Here is a 22,126-nt window from a genome sequence, read left to right on the forward strand (position 1 = left end):
ACTTTTTACTGGAGTGTTTCTGCTTTAGTTAGTCTCCTACCATGTTTCTGTACCATTTTTTGCAGCACGTCAGTGCTGATTTCATGCTGATTCAGAGGTTCTTCTGTCTACTCCAGTCGTTTATTGTTAGATTTAATGTAATCCGTTAACATTATGCTTAGTTTAACCACTTTGTCAGACTTTTTATTTGTTTGGTTCATTTGGTCCATTTGGAATTCCTCCATGGGTGTAGCTCTCTCATGCTGATTGGCTTCAGCCTGAGTCACATAGTGGGTATTAGCATAGTTGTCTTTCTGTGTTATTTGTGTTACGTTACACAATACTTTGTAAATGAAGACAAATAGTTCTTTCTCTCTTTCAGTGGTTTTTATTATCTACAGTACACACGTGCGGGAGCCTCATGGAAAGTACCAGGGAGACTCCCAGAACAAAGGAATAAACAAGCTTGTATACTGGTGATATTGCTGACAGTACAAAAATATAAAAAGGAAACAATTAGGCCATTATACAGGGCAATTAACCAATCAAAGGTTTACCCATAAACATAAGACAATTCACATCATCATATCTCTGGGCAAAGAAAGAAAATCGGATGCACTTCCATAAAAGGCACATTTCCTGCTTTCAGTCAGACTCTTGTTTTTCAGTATTTTCTTGTTGCTCAGAATTCATTCAAAGTTCACAGCACACAGTACATTTTAATACATACAAACGGTCACATACTCAATTCCCTCAAACACATGCTTTGACTGTTCATATTCTACAATCCACCATTTGATGCTTTGTAAGCATCACCATTTAACCTATCATACATGTGTCCCAATTCTAGCATAACCATGCTACTGGTATTTTCATTATTAGAAGACATTGCAATTTTGTCATCTATATTCATAGCTGCAGGCATATAAAACTTAGGCACTTTCTTCACAATTTTTGAAGACATTAATTTCAAGATCAGTGCTTTGATTAGGAATAAGACAAGAAAAGCAACAATTGCTAATACTGCAATTAATAAGATCAACTTCAACAGTCCACCTCCCCAGCCTGAGAACAGGTTGGTTAACCATGTCCATGTTGAACTATTGGCCTCTTTGGCCTTCGAGAGTTCAGAAATTCTTTGAATCAGTTCAAGATGACTTTCAATTTCGTGCTGATTATCAGGAATAAACGTACAGCACTCCTCCTGGATTAAAGCGCAAATTCCTTCTTTTGCTGCTAGGGTGAAATCGAGGGCCATACGGTTTTGGAGTACTACAGCTCTCCTAGCAGTCAATTCATCAGTCACTAGTTCTAAGGCAGAAAATGTAGCATTGCTTAATATTTCAAGCAATTTAGATAGCTTTCTCAGTTCCCAAATTGATTTCACTGCTCCGTGCGACGGAATTATACCAGCCGATGATATGACGTCATCACCCAAGTCCATGTGAGACGGTCCTTTGGTGCTAGCGGGAGCTAAATCATGGTGATAGATTCATGAAGCATTAACTTGACCTACAGGATTGGTAGGCTTCTTGGCCTCTCGAACGTTCCGAATTTTCCCTTTAGGTAATGCAGACACATGTCGAATAGCTGGAACTAGGTAGCCCAGGAAGCAGCTGCCAGACCAGTTTCCTGGTAGCCATTTATATGCTTTTATTCCGCACACAAAAAAACAATTTTCTACTTTAATGGTGATGTTGATAGGCTTGAAACGATCCACAGCATCCTGCAGTCCTTGGAATATTTTCAAATAAAAAGTTTCTATTTTCTGGGAAAAGTTAGCTTATAGAGTTTTTAACAAGTCTTTTTATAGGTGAAAAATCTGTTATACAACCCGAATTGTCTGCAGTGCAGTTATGTACCACTGTTTTGTTACAATGGCTCCATCCAACTCTAGTTTTACCAAGTTTTTGAAAACACACAGTTCCGTTTTGGCGGAGGGACAATTGCAATGCTATCTTGTCCTTTGAAATAACATCTGATGTGTTGTAGATCAAATTCATCCAGGTTTCATTAACCCCTAAAAGGGGCTATATTTTGCATCAATCCCCCATGAACAGTAGGAATAACAGTGCAAATCCAGCAGTCCGAGATATTGAGGGATGACGCATAAGCGTATTTAATGGCTTGGTAGGTGTTGAAAGATGGATGCCATGCAGCACGTTTGGCATGAGGCGTAGTTCGAGTAGGAAATAGAAATGGCCACAGTAAAAATATCAAAACGATAAGAATAACCACCAAAATTGTTGTGCAGTACCTTTGTGGAAATGGTGGTTGCACCTGTATTGCGCAGGGAGGATGAGGTTGTCCAAATGGATAAACGTCAGGCATTGTCATGTGCTGGTACAGTATGACTTCGAGTATGAATAGCAATAGGTGGAGAATCAGGAGTAGCAAAAGGTAGAGGTTGTTGACCTTCCGATGGGATGACCTTCTTAACGTGTGATATGTGAATCTAGGTGGGTGAGCCTTGTAGTCGAACCACTGACAGTGTCGTCAGTAGAACCAGGAAGGGCCCTTTCCAGCGTGGTTGAAATGCTGTTTTTCGAGAGAATGACTTGACGTACACCCAGTCTCCTGGTTGTAGCGCCGAGGACATGAAAGAATCCGGGATATGTTGAGCCGCTGCTAGCTATCCATGATTAAACTGTAAAAAAGAAACCAGAGAAGTGCAATACCTAAGAATGTCATGATCAAATGCATCATACTCAGAAAAGGGTGGTGGTGGAGTCATGGGCATACGCATAGGGCGACCCATGAGGATTTCATAAGGAGAAAGACCTTTAGTAGGATGTACTTGCGCTCTCATAGAGAGTAGGGCTAATGGTAGGGCCTGTACCCAAGTGAGGCCCGTTTCAGTAGTAATTTTAGCTAGTCTGGTTTTCAAAGTCTGATTCATGCATTCAGTAATACCTGATGCCTGTGGTCTATATGGACAATAAAATTTTAGAGTGATGCCTAACATTTTACACAGTGAATCAATTAACTGAGCAGTAAAATATGTTCCACGATCTGAATATATTTGACAGGGAACACCAAAACAAGGTATCAGTTCATAACAAAGTTTCTTATCAACTGAAATAGCATCATTCTTGGTGCATGGGTAGGCTTCTAACCACCCAGAAAAAACATCAACAGTTAAAACATATTTGAAACTAGCACAAGGCGGAAGTTCAATAAAATCCCATTGCAAAGCGCAAAATGGTCCCAATGGTTTTGGCAGTGGTTGTGTGGGAGCCATAGTGCCTTTTGAAATGTTATACTGTAAACAAGTGGAGCACGTGCTCAAAAAATCCTGTACAGAAGCAGAAAGTCCTGGGGCAAACCAATCATTTTGTATTTGTTTTATTAGTGTTTGTACCCCAACATGAGCTGGCAAGTGATATGCTTTAATAAGAGAATTTAACATGGACATTGGGCAGACCAGTCTGCCATCTGGATGTTGCCAGATGAGATCAGAGCGTTTAAAACAACCTTGAGCCAGCCATGGTTTCTTTTCTAATTCTGGAGCTTCATCCTGTAAAGCTTTCAACACTGTGGTGTCAAAAGTAACTATTGGTTGCAAAGGCTGCAAAAAATGTCCCTGAACAGTTTGTGAGAGAGCAGCCTGTTTAGCAGCCCAGTCAGCTAAATTATTGCCCTTAGTTTCAAAAGAGTCATTAGATTGATGGGCTGCACATTTAACAACAGCAAGTTCAGATGGTAACAATAAGTCCTGTAACAAGTTATTAATATAAAAATGTTTTTTAACGGGTGACCCAGAAGAAGTTAAAAACCCTTGTTCCTTCCATAGTATACCAAAATCATGAACAACACCATGGGCATAACGGGAGTCAGTATATATAGTAACAGACTAGTCCTTGGCTATTTTGCATGCATTCGATAATGCCACTAGTTCCGCAGCCTGTGCGGAAGTGCCTGGGGGTAATCGTGCTGACTTTAAACCTTCAGTCGGAGTACAGACTGACCAAGCTGCTTGGAATTCTCCGGAGTTTGTTTGTAAGCAGGATCCATCAACAAAGAGAACCAAATCAGGATTTTGCAAAGGAGTCTCATACAAGTGTGTAACCTAGGAGAAAGAACAGAGTTAACTACAAGCACACAATCATGTGGTTCGCCCTCATCCGATGTTGGTATTAAAGATGCAGGGTTCAGTGGTGGGCAGCGTATGACTTGCAGGGCGGGGTTATTAAACTTAATTCATATTTAGTAAGACGTGCATTTAAAAGATACTGTGCTTTTGTTTTCAAAAGTAACGCTTGAACTGCATGTGGGACTGCTAGTATAGTATCATGTCCTAGGGTTAGTGGAGCTGCCATGTCAACCAAGACAACAGCGGCTGCCACGGCCCGTAAGCACGCTGGGTAACCAGAGGCAACCGGATCTAGTTGAGTGCTGTAGTAAGCAATCGGCCGGTAGCCTCCAGTGCGTTGCTGGACTAAGAGACCCAAGGCAGTTTTGTTTCACTCACAGCAAAAGAAAACAAATGGTTTGGAATAATCTGGCAACCCTAAGGCAGGAGGATTTACCAAGGCTGTCTTGATAGCCTGAAAAAGCCTCATCGTGTTGTGATGTCCAGGGTAAAGGTAATGTTTAGCCTAATATCCTTTTTTAGGAGTTGTAACAGGGGGGCTGAAATTTCCGAAAAATCGGGTACCCACTGTCTGCAGTATCCTGCTAGGCCAAGGAATCCTTGAAGCTGCCTCTGAGTTACAGGGTGTGGGGCCTTTTGAATAGAAGTTATACGATTTGAGAGTATTTGACGAGAACCCATTGTAATAATATGTCCCAAATACTGCACCTTTTCCTGACCGAATTGTAATTTTGATTTATTTACTTTAAACCCTTGTGTAACCAAAAAGTTTAATACTAGAAGGGAATCTTCCCTACATGAGTTACTGTCTGGCGAAGCTATAAGAATATCGTCCAAATATTGGACTAGAACTGAACGTGATAGTAGCTGCAGATCTTGTAACTGTCTATGTATCTCTCTAGAAAATAAGGTTGGGGATTCTACATATCCTTGGGGCAATCGACTCCAAGTATACTGCTGTCTTTTGTAGGTAAATGCAAACAAATACTGACTATCGGGATGTACTGGAATAGAGAAAAAAGCTGATGAAATATCTATTACCGTAAAACATTTTGCAGTAGGTGGAATACAGCTCAAAATAGTAGCTGGGTTTGGTACAATCAGGAAAACAGGCAAAACAGCTTTGTTAACTTTCCGCAAGTCTTGCACAAATCTGTAAGCTTGTTTGCCACGTTTTTTCCACCGGTAATATTGGGGTGTTACATGGGCTGGTGGTAGGTACTATGATCCCTTGCTGTTCTAATGCAGAAATAACAGGGGCAACACCAGATATAGCCTCAGCTGTCAGAGTACTGTGGTACTCGCGATAACCTTGCACCTGGTTTTAGGGTTATTTTTACAGGAGTAGCTGAGGTCAGAAACCCTACATCATTGTCATGAGTAGTCCACATGTGAGAGGGTAAGGAATGTAAATACTCATTTCTGCCAGAAGTTGGCTGGATACACATCGTCTGTAAAATGATGGAATCATCTAAAGCTGCCAGGGTACTATCCTGTTGGTCTGAAGGTACTTGGAGATAAACTCCATCAGCTGTGCAAAAAATGGTGGCCCCCATTTTGCATAGCAAGTCTCTTCCTAATAGATTTAAAGGTGCTGACGGTCCTATTAAGAATGCATGGTTTATCTTGCAGAGGTCCCAAAGTTACTGGGACTGGAACAGTTTCGGAATACTCAGTAGGTATACCAGAGACACCCACCCCTCAAGTTATTTTGTTGGACAGGGGAACATTCATGGCTGCTTTGCCAGCTAGCATGGATTTAGTTGGTCCGGTATCAATTAAAAACGGATAGGGTTTATTTTTAACCAGTAACATAACATGCGGTCCATCCTGATCCACAGGAATAAAAAGACACAATTGCTGCTGTTTCTGTTCAGGGAACCTTCATTGTGGTTGCTGTCGATTTGACGGCATCCAGCTAGAATTCCACTGTTGCGACGTATCGGTGGTTGGTGTAGGTTGCTCAGCCAAATGTGGACATTCATTTTTCCAGTGGCCTGGTTGGCCACAATTGAAACACTGTCTGATTAGTAGAGTTCTGGGGTGGAGCCGACTGTGTTCCCTGCCAGTTTTGTCTATTTTGATTTACTGCTCCTTGGCGTCCACCCCTCCCTCTCCCTCGTCCTCTACCCCGCTGACCAAAAGCGCTACACATTTGGATTTGTGCTTTGACTAATTTCCCCTGTAAATCCTTCTTTTCTTTAGCTAGATGGTCAGATAGGTATTGTACCTGTTGGACTAACTCATGTAGGCCCAAGCTAGGCCAGTTTAAACGCACTTCCTTTAACTTGTCCCTCACCTGAGGGCGTAACCCATCTACAAAGACAGCTGACAGCCTGCTTTGTGCTGGTCCTTCGGTGGGCTCTGGGTATCCGGAATATGCCTCAAAGGTGTCAGTGAGTTGATTTAAGTATTCATCTATAGGTTCATCCTCTTTGTATGACTGATTTAATTTTCAACCAATTGGGGGTAGGTGACACTATTACAGTGATAGCATCAACTATACGTTGCCTAACCGCTTCAAATCCATTCTCCCCTTGTGTGTTGTGCTTCGGTATTGGGGTAGGAACATTAGCATGATCCCAGATACGTTTCATGAGATCAGCTGGGACAGTGTATTGGAGGACAGCTCTAACCTCTTCTATGGTAGGATTTTGCAAACAGATATGTCCTGCCAATACGCGTTGAAACTTCGCTGGGTTATTACGAGTAGGCGGAAGTGATTTAGTGATCGCTTGAAAAGCAACTGCTGACCACGCCCTAGGTACCACTACAGTAGCCGGTTTTCCCTCATCTCTAGCATGTGCTGGGTTTGGGACTTCTCTCAATGGGAATACTCCCTGTTCATCTGATGGGCTAGTGCCCGATTCAGAGTCAGAATCTGGATTAGATTTGTCCGGACCACTGTAGTTGTCTGTCTTCGATTACAATTGGACATTGTAAATTTTACCCTTGTGTAAATATACAGCTTTTTTATTATAATATTTTTTCGACTGGCTAGACCTAGGGTCAAAAAGCATTTGTGCTTTTCTTTTCTGCTGTTTTTTTTGTCTTCAAACGGGTTAGTCTAGGTGATGGTTTACCTGTACCTCTTTGGTCAGGTTTCTCTATAAGCGGTCTGCTAGGCTGACCTCCCATTGCTAGAGTTCTGCTTCCAGAGTCAAGTGCGGTCTGCTCTTCTCCCTGCCGGCCTTCGCCCTCTATTGTGGAGCTCACTGCTCCTCCTTGAAACTGTGAAGGCTGATATTGCGGTGGAGGGGCTGTAGGGGGTGGGGGGAACCAGGAGTTATCATCTTCAGATGATTCAGTTATTTGTAATTTACTTAATTCTTGTACAGGATATAATCCCTTAAAGGGCGGTTCCTTTAAGCATTTACCGTTTGCTACATCTAGATTACTCGCAGTATGTCGCAGTTCCTTTATCTGCTGTTTTAGTTTCTTTTGATTGTCCTTAAGACTACTAATGACAGAGTCCAATCATTAAAAGCTGCCCAGCACAACCCTGGTATTCTTCCTTTCGTTTTTTAATTTCTTTTGTAAATTAGTCAATATGTCTTTATTAAAACTACCATTTTCGGGAAAAGCAAGATCACCATCATTTTTAGTAAGGGCGATCCACTGATTTAAAAACATACAACTGTCCCAGGACACATGATAAAACATATAACCAGCTGGTGTACTTCTTTCTGGCTCAGTTATTTTTCCCGCACTCGTTCCCATTTTCACTCAATAAGCTATACTTGTTTAACACAGGTTTAGCTAAGGCGTTATGTAAATGTCTTGTTACCCCACTATCATTCCTCCTTTCATACGTATGTCGCCAGTATTTCCGTATTAACCCACACTCATACTGCACATTTAATAGCAGAAGAGAAATGCATGCCACTTACCTCAAAACAACTGAATGAGAGAAATCATATCTTTTTCTGCATAAAAAAAAAAAAAATTTCAAATCTTTAAGGCAGGCAAATAAGAGAGATGAAAGAAACATTGGGGTTTGGGAGGATGGCCTAATGGTTAAGGTGTTTGCCTTACAAACACAAGGTGTAGGGTTCGAGTCTCACAAGGGATAATTGGCTAAGCTTAAAATGGCTCAAAAGGGCAGTTAGCTTAGTACTAACCTATGAACCTAACGTATGAGCACTGCAGAAACAGAAAAGTCTGTTATGGGCCCTTTCATTAGCAGTATTTCATCCACTTCCTGACTGCTGCAGCTTGTTCTCAATTCAGATCCGAGTAAACGGCACAAATTGTTACGTTACACAATACTCTGAAAATGGAGACAAATAGTTATTTCTCTCTTTATGTTTTTTATTATCTACAGCACACACGTGCGGGAGCCTCATGGAAAGTACCATGGAGACTCCCAGAACAAAGCAATAAGCAAACTTATATACTGGTGATATTGTTGATGGTACAAAAATATAAAAAATAACTAATTAGGTCATTATACAGGGCAATTAACCAATCAAAGGTTTACCCATAAACATAAGACAATTTACATCATCATATTTCTGGGCAAAGAAAGAAAATCTGATGCACTTCCATAAAAGGCACATATTTCCTGCTTTCAGGCAGACTCTTGTTTTTCAGTATTTTCTCATTGCTCAGAGTTCATTCCAGGTTCACAGCACACAGTACATTTTAATACATACAAACTGTCACATACTCAATTCCCTCAAACACATACTTTGGCTGTTCATATTCTACATTTGTAACATCTTCACTATACGTTGCCAATTTTTTTCTTATTTTTGACAACATTCATTAGCCAGTTTAACACACAATCACTTTCATAACCTTACTATGCACATTACCAGGTGTATAGAAATGATGAGACTAATTACAGGTAGGGAATATCCAGTTACCCTAGCTCATGTCCTTCCTACTGGAAGTCCACTTTTCAGCCTAAAGAATAAGTCAGCAAGAGGTGCAGAGAAGTATAATAAAAATAAGATTTTCAATTGGGTGGGGGGGGGGGGTCAGTTAGCCAGAAACCAGCTGTCAACTGTACTCTTCAAAATAGAGATCTAGAAGTTGGGAAACCAAACTACAGTTTTTTTTGAGTGGGTTAGACCTGCAGAGGTTAGTGCAAGAAAAGGGAAAATCGTTATTAGCACTTATAACCTGGGAAGAAATAGATCAGCAATTGAATGCACAGTTTGTGGGCAAGCTTGTAGGGACAGCTGGATTACCATGTTCAGATATGGAAAGAGTCTAGTGGAATATAATGGGCATCTAGTCTAAATTATTTAACAAAATTTTAATAGAAAGGAAGATCCCTAGCTCATGGAAAAGGGAAGTCATTTTGGTAATCTTAAAGGAAACGGAATCCCTCCATTAAACCAGTGTCATACCACCTGATTTTGGTATTGAATTATGATAAAGTTTTCAAGGCTATTTTAGTTAAAAGATTGGCAAAGATTTTACAAAGAATTATACAGCCAGACCAGAGTGGGTTTATAAATTATAGGCGAACATTTGGCAATACTATAAAGATAAAACTGATTCTTCATGAGATGGAAGGGCATCAGAAATCATTACTGCTGCTAAGTCTGGATGCAGAACAGACAATTTGATGTTGTCAGTCTTCACTGTATCCTCACAAATGGGCTCAGATCCAATCCATTTGATCCAGCTCGGCCAATGCTGCAGCTCACAGCCACCATAACTCTTGAGTTTCTCCCTTACCCACTACCTCGGATCTCATTTGCCGTTTCTAGCTAATGGACATGGTCTACCAGTCTCTCTCGAGCGATTAGATAAGTACAGTTTTTCTCCATAGTTTTACATTATTCCCTTTTAAACATTACTGTTTTGTACTGTCAAACTTCATTTTTCTGTTTTTCTCCCTTGCCCTTACGACTTAGTTGTATTTTCGACATAACATTGTTGCTATCCCCTTGCTTCTCCTTCTCTGTTGAACTTAAGGGTTATAATCTTTTTGATTACTTTCATCACTCTCCCTCTTCTTACGACCTGGTCGTAGTTCTGGTTACCACTGCTGATTATTTCTTCTCCTTCTTTCGTTTAGCCTGTTTAAAAAAAAAAATCTTACCTTAAATCTTTGTTTCTTTAGTCGTCGTAGAAACAATGAGTGACAAACCTGCAAGATTCAAAAAATTTTCCAAATGTGGATACAAGTTGCCCATCACAGATGCGGCCGATTGTTATATTAGGTATAGATTGGTATGTTTTATAAATGTTTTGCAAATGGAGAATATGTTGTCTGATGAGAAGTATTATAAGCAAGTCAGTATGTTTCAAGTTGATACAACGATTAATGCTGTGAAGAAAAAGATTAAGTAGTTATTTTTAGCTAAATTGATAGACGATTACATAATTTTAAACGAACGGTATCTTGTAACAATGGATGTTCAGTCACTGTTCACAGTGATGCCCAATAGTATAGGTTTATAGTGGATGGCAGAGTATGTGAAGGGTGTGGAAAATTTTAGTTCTGAAAAGACACATTTATTATGTATTTTAGTTCAATTAATATTCAAAAATAATGTTTTCTTATTTAATAAGCATTATTTGCAGAAAGATGGCTTAGGCTATGGGCACATCTTGTGCCGGTAGCTACGCCAATCTTATGTTGATTTCTGAGCTGAAGTATATTTTTGGAGGTGGCTTCAGTAATCATGCTATATTTTATAGAAGGTTTGTGGATGACCTCTACATGATTTGGAGGGGGAGACTAGGCAAGAACTAGAAGACTTTGTCAGTTATACTAGTAATAGCACTAGCTTTTTAAAGTTTAGTGTTTAGACAGAGAAATTAGTTCTTGTTCTCATTAGGGTTCAACATAATGGGAAGGTAGACACCCTGCTATATAGAAAGTCATGTTATAGGAACAGCCTGTTACATCGAAGTACCATGCAACCTCACCATATTTTTAAAATGTTATTGGAAGGTCAGGGTTTGAGAGTATCTCGAGTTAATGCCAGTGATGAGAATTTTTTATTGGAAATAAAAGATTTGGTAAAGAAGTTTATGGCTAGGGGGTATAGCAAACAATATGGTACATAATACACAATTGAATTGTTAAGAATAGAACAGAGGAAGGTAGACCATACTACTCTGCTAATCCACCTATGAACAGACAGAACCAAAGTGATAATATTAGATGTAGGGTTCGATTATCTTTTTCTAGGGATACAGGTGGCATTATTAGTATAATTAAGAAATATTGGTTTATCATGACTACTAATTCAGACATTAAGAAGATAATAGATGATGCTCCCAATTTTGTGTAGGAAAATAAAAAATCTCTTAAGCAGATGCCATGCTATCCTAAAAATCTCACTGGAAGCAATTTTAATAGTAGCAAAGGAAAAGAAATTACAAGACCTGGTTATAGTTGTAATTACTGCACATATATAGATAGTTCTGGGGCCTTTTGGCTCCTAGACCAAAAGAGATGGTATACTTTTAATGTAGGTGCTTCTTGTAATAGTACACACATAATATATTTGGCCCACTGTAATATGTGCTATAAATTCTATGTAGGTAAAACTGATATATTTTTAAAAGTTCTTGTATGGGAACATTTATATAGCATTAATAACAGTATAGCAAGTAATTCTTTATCTAAACATGTGATGGAGACTTCAATATTGCATAAATTTAGCTTTTTGGTTATAGGTAAACTTGATGTTATTAGGAGGTGGGGATATATGTAATGCTACTGAGCAACTAGAAAGTAAGTGGATTGTTAGGCTGAGTGCTGATTTTGGTTCAGGGTTGAATGACAACTTTCCAGTTAAACCTTTATTGAAAGCATGCCAACTTTTGAGACCTTTTTGTTTTACAGGCATTGAATGTTTTTGTGCTGCATGCATTGATTGCTGTCTCTTTAAATATATTCAGGTTCTCAACTGAATTCTTGATTAGTGGTTTTATATAAATGGTTTGTTTTAGTAATGTTCTATACATCTGAAGAAGCAGCCAATTTAACTGCGAAAGCGCTTATGTCTGGAGTTCACAATAAAAAAGTGTTGTTGTATGAATATAGCCTGGGCTTGACTCATCTCGTTGGTTTTGAATAGTATATTTTTTGTTCATGTTGAACTTTGTTTATTTAATATGTTGGAGACCAGAGTCATAAAAAAGGAGTGTCTATAGAATTTGAATTTTGAGGTCTGACTTCAACAAAGGGGTGATCAAGGGAATATTTCTGCCTAGATTGTGCAACACCACAAATAAGTTAACTGTTTAGTGAGTTTGCGTAGTGTAATGCAAAGCCCATCTCTGAGGCAAAGGAGGATGAATTTCTGACTACTACCAAATGACCTAAGTTTGCACAATGGCACAGACTACTACCAAATGACCCAAGTTTGCACAATGGCACAGATGTTGGAACAGGAGGGCAGGGGAAGGTAAGAGAGGGTATTTTACATACCTTGCTCATCCTGGGGGAGGAGGGAGATGGCGGCTTCCATTTGGCTGCTTGCTCCTCTGTAAGCTGCGGTTTGCATGATGTAAGTCATTGAGGACTGAGGGGGTGGTAATTATTGATCCCAAAATAGTGACCGTGTCAATCGTGGGCATATGTGTGGGAGTACACACATAGAGGAAGAGGTCGTAGGGTGCCATCTCAGTGATTCAGATGCTTATTTCAGTCACCAGGGAGTGGGGTAAATGACATAAGCACCCTGGTGACTGGGATGCTGTTGAGGGTACAAAACATCTCGGTAGCTAGCTTGAATGATGGCTCCTTTGTCAACTCCAGTCCTCACTGTAAGACACACAGGACAAGGGAATGAATGGGCTAGACTTATAATGGGAGGATTTATGGTTAGCAGTCATGAAGGAAAGAAGCAAAAAAACAGTTTATAGAATATAGATAGAGGCCATTCATAATGTCAACATTCAGCAAAAGATATTTTACATAATATATAGATGCCATCCATAATGTTAACAGTTCAGAATGTCGATAGTAGGAAGGTGTTTCTCAGTATGTCAACAGTTAATTTTACCTACATTTCAGAATGTTGACACACAGGTAAGTGTGTTGGCATTGGGGATGGGACAGTTTGTGCGAGTGTTCACAAGTTAGGGTAAGGGGGATTGCTTTAATGTCGTGTATGTCCGAGCCTGTCTTGTGTAGTAGTAGTATTACAGAAAGTTTTTTTTCCTAAGATAAGCTGCAGGGTTAGAGTTAGCAGATATTAGTAAGGCAGGTAGCGTTGTCACCTCACAGTTAGATGTTGCCCGTTCGATTCTCAGCGCGTCCTCTGTGTGGCGACATGCGTGAATGGGTGTTCCTTCGTTGAAGGTTGTGCGTTAGGCCCGGCAAGCCAGCATGTAAAACTCTATTGCCAATCATTAGCGGACCGGATTTCCGCTGTGGCAACCCCTAACCGGGAAAAGCCGAAAGACACAAACAAACAAATGCAGAGGGACAAAGCATCCCTATATATCTTACTAATGCATGATAACCTTAACTCTACCTTTGCCACTACCCCTAACTCTAAACCTCTGCCTTACCTTAGAAAAAAAACTTTCTGTAATGCTACCACTGTTCAGACAAGCCATGCCTTATGTTTTTTTTAGGATTTTTTTTTGTTTGATTTAAATGTAAAGTGTTTGCAAAAGTATAGTGTTTATCTTTTTCCATTAAGTTAATGTAGACATATTAAGTTAGTTATTTTTATGTGCTGATATTAAGAACTGTTAGTATTTTGGTGTAGTCATTGTTGGGGGGGGGGGGGTCTATATTTTGATATCAGTATTTTTTAATTTACTCTTGTATATAAAATTAATAAAGACCTTACTGTGTTAACAATATCTACTTAAAAAATATATTATGTAAAACTACAGTTGTCATCCTTGATGTGAGTTTTTTTAATTTGGAAACATCAGAAAATGATGCAAGATGAAGGTTGTAAATAAGAGAGAAGAGTGGAGTATCTAGTAATGAAGAAGCAACAATTTTGGATTTATCGTTCAGTTTTCCATAGCAACAGTTTGATCAAGAATTTACAGTAGAGATAAAATGATTCTGTTGTGATTAGTTTTTAATAAGAGAAAATATTGGCTCCTAAAGACTTGATAGACATCTTCATTTTGAGATGTTAATTGGAGGAAGTCCTCTGAAGTACTAATCTTTCACTAAAATAAAATTCCTAGGTCACGAGGCTTCAAGGGTGTACATCTTAATCTCCCTTTTAGACACGCATCTTTTGAGGCTTGCATTGGGACAAATCATGAGAACTTGTTTAACTGTGTATATTGTTATTTTTTAGATTAATGGAACTTCATGGAATGAGAACTTGGTTGCTTTATGAAATTAGTAGTTTGATATTGAAACTGAAGGCTGTAGGGAGCAAAAAAAAAAATGTAAAGTTTTATGTTTTTTTCCTGATTTCAGGCCCCCTGGACATCATGCTTACTGGGAAAAGATGAATGGCTACAGCATGTTCAATAATCTTGCCATTGCAGCCAACTATGCCAAGCAAAACCATGGTGTTGAACGGTAGGTGAGCATGGTAAAGATGCAAGGGCAATTAGTCTTCTTACTTTGCCTGAAAATTCGAGACTATTCATCCTAATGACATCATTGTTGGGTTTTAATTTTTAAAATATTTTGTTTGAGAATTTGTTATTAAAGAGTAATACTAATGTATATATGTCTGGTCTTAAAGACTTGTAAAGTAAGTAAATAGCTGAAGCCCAATTCACATGAATAAAATTGCTTGCTGGTGTTAAATTTTGTAAGAATGTTCAGAGGAATAAGTTGAAGAATCCTCTGTCACTCAGTGCAGGGCTGTGCCGAGTGTTACATGCATGCTGTACATTTATTTATTTATTATTTGTTAACAAGGAAAGTCCGACTTAGAATGAAGCCAGTTTTCAGCGGCGACCCGGGGAGAAATGCTCCAGATGCATATCTTTGTAACATGGGAGGAAACCGGAGCACCCGGAGGAAGCCCACACGAATGCAGGGAGGACATGCAAACTCCACACAGAAGGCACCCCAGCTGAGTATCGAACCAAAGAACCTCTTGCTATGAGGCGATAATGCTACCGCTGCACCACTGCGCCGTCCACATTTGTCATATTTACTGTGGAATTAATCTTCTTCTTGTGGCTGCTCCCATTAGGGGTCACCACAGCGGATCAACTGTTTCCATTTCTTCCTGTCCTCTGCATCTTGCTCTGTCACACCAACCACCTGCATGTCCTCTCTCACCACATTCATAAACCTTATCTTAGGCCTTCCTCTTTTCCTGTTACCTGGCAGCTTCATCCTTAGCATCTTTTTCCCAATATACTCTGCATCCCTCCTCAGCACATGTCCAAACCAACGTAATCTTGCCTCTCTGGCTTTGTCTCCAAACCTTCCAACCTGGGCTGACCCTCTAATATACTTATTCCTAATCCTGTCCATCCTCATCACACCCAGTGCAAATCTTAACATCTTCAACTCTGCCACATCAAGCTCTGACTCTTGCCTTTTTGTCAGTGCCACTGTCTCCAACCCATATAACATAGCTGGTCTCACTACCCTCTTGTAAACCTTCCCTTTCACTCTTACTGGTACTTGTCTGTCACAAATCACTCCTGATACTGTTCTCCACCCAGTCCATCCTGTCTGTGCTCTCTTCTTCACCTCTCTTCCACACTCACCATTACTCTGAACTGTTGATCCCAAGTATTTAAACTCATCCACCTTCGCCACCTCTACTCCCTGCATCCTCACCATTCCTCTGTTCTCCCTCTCATTCACACACACATATTCTGTCTTAGTCCTGCTGACCTTCATTCCTCTTCTCTCTAGAGCATATCTCCACCTCCCCAGGGTCTCCTCCACCTGTTCCCTACTCTCACTAGAGAGCACAATGTCATCTGCAAACGTCATAGTCCACGGGGACTCCTGTCTGATCTCGTCTGTCGACCTATCCATCACCATTGCAAATAAGAAAGGGCTCAGAGCTGATCCTTGATGTAATCCCACCTCCACCTTAAACGCATCCGTCACTCCCACCGCAGACCTCACCGCTGTCACACTTCCATCGTACATATCCTGTACCACTCTTACATACTTCTCTGACACTCCCAACTTCCTCATACAATACCACAACTCCTCTCTAGGCACCCTGTCATATGCTTTCTCTAAATCCACAATTACAAAAAAAAAAAACACCCACCAAGGAGGTGTGTGACTTAATGGGAACTCCAGTGAATCACAGAGGTGAAGTTTTGAGTTATGCTAATTCTAACTGCACTTCTGTTCTGGTTCTTGTACATCTTACATTTGCTGCTTTAATCACCTGGCTTGCTTAGTACTGGATCTCCAGGTTACCATTCACATTGGGTAACCTTATGTAACCCAGTGGTGCATGAAGCAGGCTGTATTATAAAGTGACCAGAAGTATGGTAGGCCCAATTCTTGCAAAATTGTTCGGTAACAAAAACAAGGATAAGGGAGCAGAAGTTTCAGATGTCTTAGACACTGCATGACACTGTCCAACAAGAGAAAATTTTATTTGCATCCCTGTGTGCTGTACTGATTTTTTTTAGTTCAAACTGGTTTGTTACTTAAGATGTTAATACTGTGCTGTTTTAGTGACTGACACATGTATTAATTTGTCACAGTAGCAGTGCCATTCCATGGCACAAGTTAGAATAGCAGACGTGCACTAACATGTGCCATGAAAGTAATTTTTATATCCTATATATATTATCAAGTTAATATTTTTGAAATTATTTTCCAAAGCTATTTTTTAGTCTCTAATCTGAGCAGCATGGTTCTGAAAACAATCTCTTTGGTCTTTAAAGTTGTGTTTTTATTGTTGCACTAGTGTTTTTTTTAAACCGCTTTCCTCTCAGTTTTGCCTGTAGTTCTCAACCTCTTCGAGCACAAAATCTGGACAAAGCATAAAATGATGGAGGGGGGGCAAATAGGGACAGGTTTTAAGTATTGCTCTTACAAACTTAGAAAGTTGATAGAATAATAGGATGTTCTTCGTGTTTCACTGTTGCAGTCATTACATTTGGGGTTATCTGCCTGCAGGTAGCCCTCAGCCGGCCTGAATACCAGAGTCTTGGATTCCTGCGTCAGACGCTGTCTCTTCTATGACGTCAGGTCGTCAGGGGTATAAAACATGCAGCTGACGCCATTACATCAGTCTTTCTCATCACGCAGTGCCTGAAGCAGAAGCAGTTTGCAAGTGCCATTCGTCCGACTCCTGAAATGTTCGTTTTCGAGTTTCAGAACCGAAATCTTCAAAAAAGCTAAGTACCCCGTTGGGGATCCTTTTTCTTGCTCTTAACCGATGTCAGTAAAAGTTAACAATTATCTTACCTGTGGAAAGCAAATAGCTCATAAAGATTTTCATTCGTACTGCATTCCTTGCTTAGGCCCAGACCATGACGTCCCTCGCTGTCAGTTTTGTGCCTTATTCAACCCCCGAACTATTCGTCGTCAGTCTATTTTTGCAGCAAATTATTTTGGTACTCTGTACAACTATCCAGAAATGGCTTCGGTAAGCCATCTGACTACAGTTATTCTGAAAAAAAAACGTAAGGATAAAGACAGAGACAGACCGCATAGGTCCAAAACTGCCGACGATGCTGCTGTTAAGCTAGTCGCCAGTTCGCCGGTACTCAGTGAGTTGCTTTCGCAGCCCCTGATACCCGCTACTTCAGATTCGCAAGCCTCTACTGAGACCCATTCAGAGTCCTGCATGCCGCGAGATGCTTCTTCGACTATGGAATCTGCGGATTTCTCTACCTTGGATGGGTCTGGAGCCGCTGTGCAGGCACTGGCTACTGAGAGTGTATTCAGGCCTACAGATTTGAATTTTAAACCAACGGCATCTACTTCATCCAGGCCTAAAACTCGACCCATGCCTAGAAAAACAATGTCCAAACCATATGGTCAGGCCTATATGCCTAAAATACAAATGCTTAGAATGGCTGAAGACCTTATTACTTTAATTAGGGGAAGCCAGCCTTCTCCCTCTAAGAGACCTAGAACTGATTTTCCTTCTGATTCTTCTGATCAGGATTCTGATATTTCTGTTTCTTCTGATTATCAGGATTTGCCCTTATCTACCTATGAGGATTCTGATGCAGAGGATTCCATTCCCTCTGCTTCCCCTCCAGAAGATTTTTCTTTTGGTGAAACCTTGCACACTCTTGGGGAGCATTTCCGCTGGGAAAGCCAGGATTACTCTGACTCCAAAAAGAGGCATAGGGAATTCTTACTCCTTCCTCAACATAGGCCTTTAGCTATCCCTCCTGTTCTGGACATTATAGAGGATGCCTTCTTGGAATCTAGCCTGTCCCCAGGCACTTTACCTCCAGCTCCCAGAAAACCTGACCGGTATTAGAGTACCTGACTAAAATCCTACTGCGGATCCAGAGACCATTTCCCAAGGACCAAAGGGCAGTAAGGCTACTGCTGCCAAAAATCCTACTCCTTCTGATAGAGATTCTAGAGCCTTGGACAGATGGGGTAAGAAGGTATACACGTCTGCTACTTTGGCCATTAGGGCTTTAAATTGCCAGTTTCATATGTTAAAGTACCACCAGCATATTATGGGACTACTTAAACAGAAAATTGTTGATTTCTGACTGCTGTACACACAAAATTACAGGATTTAATGCATCCTGCTGAACAAGTTGGTAAACATACTTTGCAATGTGGTTTTGACTCTTTAGAAGCATCTTGCAGGTTTGCTGTCACTGGGTCTGTACTTAGAAGGCATGCTAGGCTTAAGGAGCAAAACTTGCCAGATCATGTTAGTTAAATTACTGGATGCTCCCTTAAACCAAGACCACCTGTTTGGCAACAAAGCAGAAGAAGTCCTCAAAAAGATGGAGGAAAAAACTAAGTCTATACAAACTGTTAAAGATTTCCTGTAAGTACAGCCTCCCAGATTTAGTAGGCACTGGCCTTCAAAGAATTGGTCCTTTCCATTCTCTTCCAGGCCTTCTCAGTCCAAACCCAGAAACAGCAGACCACCTAGGTTACAGTCTCGGGCTACACACAGTCCTAAGCAGTGTGGGGGGGTCCCACTTCCAAAGCAAGAAGTAGTAAGACACCCCCCTATGGAAAAATGCCACAATGAATTGACCTTAACCCTTCCAAGCCCTGCTCAACTGCCTGCTCCCTTAGGAGGAAAGCTCGCCCTGCATGCAAAAAACTGGGAACTCATTACCCAGGACAAATGAGTTTTAAATATAGTTTTCCAAGGATACAGATTCCACTTCCACACCCTACCAACCCCAGACGGTTGGCCAGACCTACCCCCAGTCAGTGGGCAGAGACTCAACAGCAGGTTCTCTCTCTTCTAAGTATCAGGGCTATTCAACCTGTCCCAGCAGAAGAAAGGGGACAAGGTTTTTATTCAAGACTTTTCCTGGCATCCTATCCTGGACCTCTGTATTCTAAACACCTTTTTGGTAATCCCAAAATTCAAAATGCTAACACTTAACAACTGCTTCCTATGCTAGGCAACGATGCCTGGTTGGCAACTTTAGACTTAAAGGAAGCTAACCTGCACATTCCAATAAGGGAATCTTTCAGAAAATACCTACGCTTCAGAGCAGGCTCCATGCACTATCAGTTCTCTGCACTTCCCTTTGGCTTATCTACTGTGCCCAGGGTATTCACAAAGTGTCTAGCTCCAGTCATTGCATTTTGCTGGCAGAGAAATATTCATATATGTCCATACCTGGACGATTGTCTGATTCAGGCAGAAAGCCAGGACTTGCTATTAAAGCATCTGACATTCGTAAAGAAACTTGTAACCTCACTGGGGTACACTATAAACAAAAAGAAATCTCACCTAGTACCCTGCCAACAGATTATATTCCTGGGTGCAAGCTTGAACACAATTTCCCAGATGGCTTACCTCACGCCAGAGAAACAAGTTTATTTGACAACCTACTTCAAAGTACTGGCCACAAAGACCCAGCTATCTGCAAGGAAAATTTTGCAAGCCCTGGGGTTCATAGCCTCTTGCATTCTACTAATTCTGTATGCAAGACTGCATATGAGGAAACTACAATGGTATCTAAAAAGCCTATGGTGTCAACATTCTCAAACTGGAATCAATGATTCCTATCATTCCTTGTATAAAGACAGAGTTCCTTTGGTAGGCAGAGGCCTGCTACCACAATAAAGGGCTCCCTTTCACTCTACCCTCTGCCACCCAAACCCTAGCAACAGACCCATCAGACTAGGCATGGGGGGCTCACTTGGCAGTGCATTCAGGGCAAATGGAACCTGAGTCAGATGCACCTGCATATCAAACAAAAAGAAATGTTAGCTGTACAGAATTCCCTGACAGCCTTCAAAGACCACATACTTCCAGAACAATTATTGGTAAAGACAGACAACACCACAGTTATGTGGTACATAAACAAGCAGGGGGGTAACCCTCTCTGCAGACTAGCCATGGCTCTGTGGAACACAGCCTTGAGCTACCAAGTGCACCTACAAGCTCAGTTCCTGCCTGGCAAGCTAAATTCACTGACAGGCGACCTAAACAGAAATCTCATGGACCCACGTGAATGGAAACTGGAACCAAAAATATTCAACCTCTTGAGGAATAAATGGGAGATGCCAGAGATGGACCTGTTTGCCTCCCCTCAGAACTACCAATTGGACAAATTCTGCACAAGGACTCCCCACAGTCAAGCTTGGAAAGTGGATGCCCTGTCCTTTACCTGGGAAAGCCTCTCGGTTTATACCTTTCCTCCTTTGCCTATCCTCTCGAAGGTTCTGCTAAAGATCAAACAGGACAAACCAAGGACAATACTGATTGCACCAGACTGGCCTCACCAGCACTGGTACCCCCTCTTGCGCAGTATGATACTGCTGGAGCCATGGCACCTACCTCAGGCAACCTCCCTGCTGTCTGAACATTTTGTGAAAATCTGTTCAGTTGAGAGGTATTTTGCCTCATTTTTTGTTTGTTTAGACTGATTGTATGTTGAAAGATAAAACTGTATGTTTACATATTTACATGTAATTGTTTTGATAAGAATGTCTTCATGTGTACTTTGGTATGAATATCATGTGATTCAAGGCCATAAATGTTAAGCAAACTTGAATTTCTTTGCATACTACCACTTTCAGCAGCTTGAGTAGTTGCATTGCAGTAGAGTTGTACACTCTGTTGTATTTTCTAACATTTTAAATATTTTTGTTTGCGTGTGGTTTATGTTGGATAGTGATAGTTTTTTTGGCAGAACATCTGTGAAAATGAGACTGTGAAGCATTCATATTCATTGCACGTTTATTGTTCACAAGAAATTTACCATATGCTATTGTATATATAACTGTTCTATGAAGAAAACATGGGCATAATATAAAGTAAAAGCAGGAATACAGGGCATTATCCAGCAGCATAAGCTCAGCCTACCCTGTGATGTATTTACAGTAAAATTCAAATCATTCTAACCAATGGTAACAAAAAAATGTCAATGTTCTTTTCTTGTTACCAGGCAAGATGAAATCATAATGTTTCAACTGTTTCTTAGAAATAAGCAAAATGTTCTACTTCATGCCCCTTGTCCATTGACTACTAACACATTTGTCTGCAACAGACTGTATCTGAACTTGTATAAAATATTTAGTCACATCTGAAGTTGTCTTGAGTACATTGCAAAATCATTCTGTGGGCTGACTTGTAATTGGAGTTAGAAAAAAAAAACATGCAAAATCCAATTGAGAGAGACAGATGCATGTCATATCTCACATAAAATTTATATTCTGTTAGACATATTCTAATAGACATCATTGTTAGTTTTTTAATGTTGAAAGCAGTTGGACAATAGCAAACAAAGATTCCCTAGATTAAATATTTTTTTCTGATTTGATTACAGGGAGCATGATAGAACTAATTTATAGGCCGAGAGATTATTTCGGTACTTGCGTATTATTACAGCCAGGTTCCAAACAACTCGCTGTTGATATATTCCCATCCCTTTCACGTGCCGACAAATTTATTAACATTATTTTTGTCAAATGTGCTTCATTACAGTCTTCTTTACTGCCTTTTATAAACCTTTCTTCCCGATATGCATCTGTGG

The 22,126-nt window shown here is 40.4% G+C and overlaps 1 protein-coding gene across 5 annotated transcripts in view; it reads left to right on the forward strand.

Moving 5' to 3' along the window:
- HDAC6 (histone deacetylase 6) overlaps positions 1-22,126 on the forward strand; it is a 1,533,697-nt gene that overhangs the window by 434,293 nt on the left and 1,077,278 nt on the right. For all 5 annotated transcript variants that reach the window (XM_044080374.1, XM_044080376.1, XM_044080377.1 and 2 more), the window contains exon 8: positions 14,448-14,552. In XM_044080374.1, the coding sequence (XP_043936309.1) occupies positions 14,448-14,552 (105 nt within the window). The remainder of the gene's footprint in view (positions 1-14,447; positions 14,553-22,126) is intronic.

Source organism: Protopterus annectens, chromosome 8.part0 (genome assembly GCF_019279795.1).
Source record: "Protopterus annectens isolate FY-2018-M chromosome 8.part0, PAN1.0, whole genome shotgun sequence".
NCBI classification, from domain to species: Eukaryota; Metazoa; Chordata; order Ceratodontiformes; family Protopteridae; genus Protopterus; species Protopterus annectens.